The sequence below is a fragment of the Miscanthus floridulus genome, chromosome 18 (genome assembly GCF_019320115.1).
Source record: "Miscanthus floridulus cultivar M001 chromosome 18, ASM1932011v1, whole genome shotgun sequence".
NCBI lineage: Eukaryota > Viridiplantae > Streptophyta > Magnoliopsida > Poales > Poaceae > Miscanthus > Miscanthus floridulus.
In genome coordinates, this window is record NC_089597.1 from 117,945,643 (window position 1) to 117,952,176 (window position 6,534).

The window sequence follows — 6,534 nt, forward strand, 5'->3', positions numbered from 1 at the left end:
TTTGCCAAATATAGATGGTGGTGGTGGGTGAAGCGCCACCCGCGCCTTGTTTGTTTGGGCTTGTTTGACTGATAAGTCATGATTGAAAATATTATTGACTGATTTGGTGTGAGAGAAAAATACTGTTCGTTGATTGAAAAAATGAGCAAGCTCCAAAACTGAGCTTTCGCCATCAAATCCCCGTATCTCCATCGGATCATAACCGAATACCAGCGACATGGTACTGATTGCTATGCCTGGGGGCTGGGGGGCTTCTCTCTCGGCTCTCGCTATCGATTTGATCGACATAGCCGGCCGGCGACCGGCTTCAAGTGCTAACCAATTTGGCCTGCCCTCTAACGCCGAAAGGTTGGGAAACTGTTCCGTCCCAGCGTCCACGTCAACATAAAGATGGCACACGCAGTGAGACGAGACGAGCCCCAAACACGAGCCTGAGCCGGCCGGCCGGCCGGTGCAACCGCGAGCTAACCCAAGCAAAGTACCCAGCCAACCGCATCGAGCACGGGAGGCCACTTCTTGGTCTGTAGCTCAGTGGCACAGCGGCACTGGCCAGTCATCACGCGGCGGCCGTCGTCGCCGTCGCGCGCGCGCGTCGTCTCGTCTCCCCAACCGCACCGGCTCGTGCCACTGACACCCGCCATTAACGCGCTCCGATCCTGCTTCTAGTAGACACTGTGTGAGCGCGCGCGGGCGCGGCCATGGTGGCCAGGCTGCTAGCTGGTGCTGCTGCTGGTTTTCTCCGAGCTCTCATTGAATGACACGCAGGAGCATTGATGGCGCGCATTTACGCCGCCACGGTACCGAGCCGAGCTTCACCTCGCCCCTCCGCTATATAGCGCTAGCTCCACCACCCAGTGCTCTCCCCCACCGCCATTGCTCACTGCTCAGCTCAGCAGCAGCAGTAAACCCACGCTGACAGACAGCTAGCTGGTTCATTTCTGGCTGGCCGGTGGTGGAAGCGCGCGGCAGCCATAGCCAAGAAGCAAGAGAGAGAGAGAGAGAGAAACAGAGATCATCGATGGATGTGAACGACGTGCTTCTGGTGGTGCTGGCGGCGGCGCTGGCGGGGATGTGGTGGCGCCGGTGCTCCAAGACGGGCCGCGTCGACGGGCTCCCGCCGGGTCCGCCGGGTTGGCCGGTGGTGGGGAACCTGTTCCAGGTGATCCTGCAGCGGCGTCCGTTCATGTACGTGGTGCGCGACCTCCGGGAGAGGTACGGTCCCATCTTCACGATGCGGATGGGGCAGCGCACCCTGATCGTGGTCACATCGGCGGACCTCATCCACGAGGCGCTCGTCAAGCAGGGCCCCATGTTCGCGAGCCGGCCCGAGGACAGCCCCACCCGCCTCCTCTTCAGCGTCGGCAAGTGCACCGTCAACTCGGCGCCCTACGGCCCGCTGTGGCGCGCGCTCCGCCGCAACTTCGTCGCCGAGATCGTGTCCCCGCAACGCGTCAAGTCCTTCTCCTGGATTCGGGAGTGGGCCGTGGACGCGCACCTGCGCCGCCTCCGCGCCGAGCTCAACGCGGAGGGTGCTGTGCGGGTGATGGCCGGCTGCCGCCTCACCATCTGCAGCATCCTCATCTGCATCTGCTTCGGCGCCAAGATCCCCGACGAGCTCATCCGGGAGATCGAGGAGGTGCTCAAGGACGTGATGATGATTTCCTTGCCCAAGCTCCCGGACTTCCTGCCCCTCCTCACGCCGCTCTTCAGGAAGCAGCTGTCCGAGGCCCGCGCCCTGCGCCGCCGCCAGCTCGACTGCCTCGCGCCGCTCGTCCGCGCGCGGAGGGACTTCCTCCGCGACGGCACCAAGGGGGCGGCGGCGGCGAAGGGCGGCGTGGAGATGATGAGCGGGCCCGGGGAGGCGTACGTGGACTCGCTGTTCGACCTGGAGCCGCCCGGCCGCGGGAAGCGCCTCGGTGAGGAGGAGCTCGTCACGCTCTGCTCCGAGGTCATGAGCGCCGGCACCGACACCAGCGCCACCGCGCTGGAGTGGGCCATGATGCACCTCATCCTCGACCCCGCCGCGCAGGAGCGCCTCTACGACGAGGTCGTCGCCAAGGCCGGCAAGACCGCCCGGATCACCGAAGCCGACGTCGAGGCCATGCCTTACCTCCAGGTAAACACTAGTTCTACTGAACTTTCTGATGGCCTTTCTTTCCATTCATTTTGGTTTCGGACTTATAGAACAAACACGGAAGTTCCAAACAACATTGGAATTCGATAAAACACACGCATACACACATTGGAAAATACATTGTTAAGAACACGGGAATGTGATAGGAGTTTGGCACAAATGTCGCAATATATACTAGACTAGTTCAATTTGCACATAGGAGTAGTGAATATTTTTTGACTGCACGAAACTGGTAGTTGAATTTTTGGATATGAAATTGCAGATGGATAAGCTTCCACTATACAGATGCATATGCGCGATCGATCCCAAATGAATTGAATGGATTAAATAAAAGAAAAATTAAACAGAATAGTTGACATGATATATCCTTGGTACTGGTAGGTAGTACTAGGTAGCAAATGGACGGCTTCACTTTCGCTTTCATCTGAAAGACAGTCACACTTGACAGTCTCTTAATTAAAATTAAAAATGATGTTTTTCTCTACCAACGAAGTAGGAGAGTGTACTTATTCCGACTTGCGAACAAAATTGCGGCTACTAATTAGGAACAGTTGACGCAAAAATTAGTGATGTGCTTATAGAACTTCAAGAAGTGATTTGCTAGTGTTCATCCGTCACCTGGTGGGAGGATGTGTGGAACCTTTGAAAGTTGTGGAAGGAAAGGAATAGGAGGATTTTCGAAAACGAGCATAAAATGTCGGAACAGCCTATCTGGCCAACGAAGATATTGTTCAGAGACGTAGAGCCATGCGTAATGCGGGCTAAATCAACAAGCGCATGAGCGCATGACCGTGTTCTTTTTTGGCATCATTAGTGTTGTACATAAAACTTTATTTCCTTTTAAGCGGTAGAGCTCCTCATCCGTCGTGAAAACGACGTGCTCTACCGCTTTAATACCACAACTGTATATAGCTGAAAACCGAAAGCGATGGTCGCACGCGCACGCACGCACATTCCCAGGGTCATGTTGGTCCCTCAGCGCCGCCGCCGCCGATGACGACGACGACGACGACCGTTTTAATTTCCCTGGTGCATGTGCAGGCGGTAGTGAAGGAGACGTTCCGGCGTCACCCGCCGAGCCACTTCGTGCTGTCGCACGCGGCGACGCGGGACACGGAGCTGGGCGGGTACCGCGTCCCCGCCGACGCCAGCGTGGAGTTCTACACGGCGTGGGTGACGGAGAACCCTGCGACGTGGCCGGACCCGGAGCTGTGGCGGCCCGAGCGGTTCCTGGAGGGCGGCGAAGGGTTCGACACCGACATCACGGGCACCCGCGCGCTGCGCATGATGCCCTTCGGCGCCGGGCGCCGGATCTGCCCCGCCGCCACGCTCGGCGTGCTCCACATCCAACTCATGCTCGCCAACATGGTGCGCGCGTTCCGGTGGACGCCCCCCGCCGGCGAGGGACCGCCGGATCCTACTGAGACGTTCGCGTTCACCGTCGTCATGAAGAACCCGCTCCGCGCTGCCTTCGTCGAGCGGGACCACCCCGCCGCGACGGCGACGGCGACGGCCACGGCGGAGTGATGGTGAAAGGTTTTTTTTTTAAAAAGTTACTACAAGTTACGGGAAGGTAAGTTGCTCTGGGCTCTCTGGCTGGGTAAGTTGCTGCCACGTGTACGTGCGTGTCGTGCGGTGCATTGCATGCATGGTACGGGAGGGTGATTATGGCGCGCGGCGGTATAATTAAAATACAGTTATTAATTACTCCACAGTGAAGGTCATCCTAGCTGTTGGTTAGTTGACGGATGGCTGGATGGACACGTACGTACGGCCGGGGGAAGATGAATGTGATTCAGTGTGGATGCAACGCACGATGCTGTCACAATATCATAAATTTTTTCTAGTGTTCCCTGTGCTATTATTTTTTAATAGTAGTACTGTGGTTTTAGCTTTCTCTCATTTTTCTTTTCTTTTCTTTTCTCTTGATTTGATCAAAAAAATGTACGTACTAGCTATTGCATGATCGATCTGCTCGATCATATATATCGGTTGTCATCTCATGTCCAGAAATAACAATGTTAAATGATTTCCTCTCCGGACCGAGCTATCATCGTCCATATGCAAGTGCAACAGTGCGTGGAAAATATATTGTTCCTGTTCGGTTTGTTGGAAATTGGCCGCTGATGGTGATTTTTTACGAGAGAAAACACTGTTTTTCGCTAGAAAAACAGGAGCATTGTTGTTCTTTTTGGATCGGTTATACTACATGCGGCTGGTCTATTTCAATGCACATTTGATGGTACGAGCAGTGCGTGTTAATGGTACGATGCTGGCGTACAAGGATCAAGGCAAGGGACACCGAAAGCATCGTATCCATCCACAGTGTGTCCAATGATGCTATGCAAAAATACAAATTTTAGACCGACTCCAACAGATCACGCATAGGGTGACCCAAACTCAAAATGGGTTGGCTACAGTGTTTTATCCGCGTAAACACACTTTTCCAATGGAGTTGGCAAACGAGCGACGCATTTTGAGTGGGAGCCAACACGGGACGCAAATAAGCGTCTTCTCTCCGTCCTTCTGCGTCTCCACGCTGCCGGAGCTCGTCTGTTCCCCACACGCACCATTTCCTCCCCCAAACCACCATGGACTTCTCCGCCGGCAGGAGCGGGAGCAGAGGCGGAGGCCCCGGCGACGTCCGGGCACAGGCGGAGCGCTGGCTAGAGATCGCCGAGAAGCTCCTCGCGGCGCGCGACCTCGTCGGCTGCAAGCGCTTCGCAGAGCGGGCGGTGGAGGCGGACCCGCTCCTCCCCGGCGCCAACGAGCTCCTCGCCGTCGCCGACGTCCTCCTCGCCTCCCAGTCCATGGGCCCCTCGGGCCACCCGGATCCACTCGCCATCCTCCAGCTGCCGCCCGGGGCCAGCCCCGACCACGCCGCCATCTCCCGCGCCTTCCGCCGCCTCGCGCTCCTCCTCGGGCAACGCAACCCGCACCCCGACGCCGCTGGTACCCCTTCCTTCTCCCGGTATGCCGCCGTGGGCGCAGCCGCGGGCGCTCCCGCCCCCGACCCGCCGGAGTTCTAGACAGCGTGCCCCTTCTGCCGGAGCTCGTACGAGCGGGCGGAGGAGCGCGGCGAGGCGGGCGGCGCGCGGCTTCTCATTTGCATCGCCTGTTGGAAAAGGGTAGTTTTTTTGGTCTGGGATTCTTTCACTGTGTGGTACCCAAACCATCGAATGCCTCTTGTTTTTAGGTCCGACTTGTCGGAGACAGTCTTATGCTGAGACGCCTTCGCGTCGTGTCGCGTCAGATAAATGCGCAAATTGCCCCAAACGGGACCTGCAACCCAACTCACGGCGCCGTCATGTTTTATCTCTTTTGTTTTCTATATATGACGAGAGAGAGAGCGCGCGCGCGTACGACGCCACCAGTTGACGTGTCGCCGTGGATCGAATCGCCTCTTGTGTGGGTCCACGACGAAACAGATGCCCAAAACTGTGAAGATCTTGTGGCCCGCCTACGTGAGACTTGTTAGGATTGAGTCTCGTTAGGTAAGCCTGTCCTCAGCGATTTATGGAAGAGGGCCTTTTTGAGATCACCTCCAAATTCTAAGTTTTTTTACTCTCTCTCCATCACATCAATTTTTAGCCACTTGCATGGAGCATTAAATGTAGGTAAAAAAAATAACTAATTGCATAGTTTAGTTGGAAATCACGAGATGAATTTGTTGAGCTTAGTTGGGTCCACGATTGGACAATATTTACCAAATAAGACGAAAGTGCTACTATTTATCGGGTTGAAATTTTTTGCAATCTAAACATGGCCGAGGTTTGCTAGCGTCCGGACAACGTCCACACGCGCGTACATGCAGTCTGTTTTTTCCGCGCCGTTCGCACGCTCACGCAGGGCTCATGCTGTCCCAAACGTTACTAGCATCGAGACAGAGAGGAGGGGGGCGGCGGATGCCTAGCCAATACCGAGGGGAGGAGGAGACGCCAGGAGAAGGAGAAGACACCGAGACAAAAGGCTACAGAAAAGTGAGAAGAGAGATGCAATACCTGATCTACTTTTAAAATATTCAGACGCATCACTTGCAACATACGTCTGAAAGTATATGAAACACTTAAAACATTTATCTGAAACATTTGCAAAAACACCTGAAAAACACTTGAAACCCATGTAAAACATACGCACCATCCAAATAAAACATTTGTAACCTATGTGTAAACATATGCAACATCCAAATAAACACATGTAACACCCCTGGTGTTACGATCTTGTTTAGCACCGAGATTTAGGCCTAAGAAACAATTTCCGAAAATGAGGTCCTTGAATTTTGATTTAAAACAAACTTGAAGTGATAAGTGGATACTGTGTGACTCAGTTTTGTGGACTCATATAAACGTCCAAGTTAAATTATTCAGTGCGTAAAAATATTTAAGAATATCCGACAATAA

At 54.7% G+C, this 6,534-nt stretch overlaps 2 protein-coding genes across 2 annotated transcripts; both read left to right on the forward strand.

The window, feature by feature from the left end:
* Window positions 1-503: 503 nt before the first annotated feature.
* Window positions 504-4,172, forward strand: LOC136522686 (cytochrome P450 77A1-like). The gene is made up of 2 exons (XM_066516495.1): window positions 504-2,116; window positions 3,176-4,172. The coding sequence occupies exons 1-2, from the start codon at window positions 1,019-1,021 to the stop codon at window positions 3,659-3,661; spliced, it is 1,584 nt and encodes a 527-aa protein (XP_066372592.1). The 5' UTR covers window positions 504-1,018; the 3' UTR covers window positions 3,662-4,172.
* A 538-nt stretch (window positions 4,173-4,710) lies between these two features.
* LOC136524468 (uncharacterized) lies at window positions 4,711-5,163 on the forward strand. Its single transcript, XM_066517834.1, has one exon. The coding sequence runs from the start codon at window positions 4,726-4,728 to the stop codon at window positions 5,161-5,163; it is 438 nt and encodes a 145-aa protein (XP_066373931.1). The 5' UTR covers window positions 4,711-4,725.
* Window positions 5,164-6,534: the final 1,371 nt, after the last annotated feature.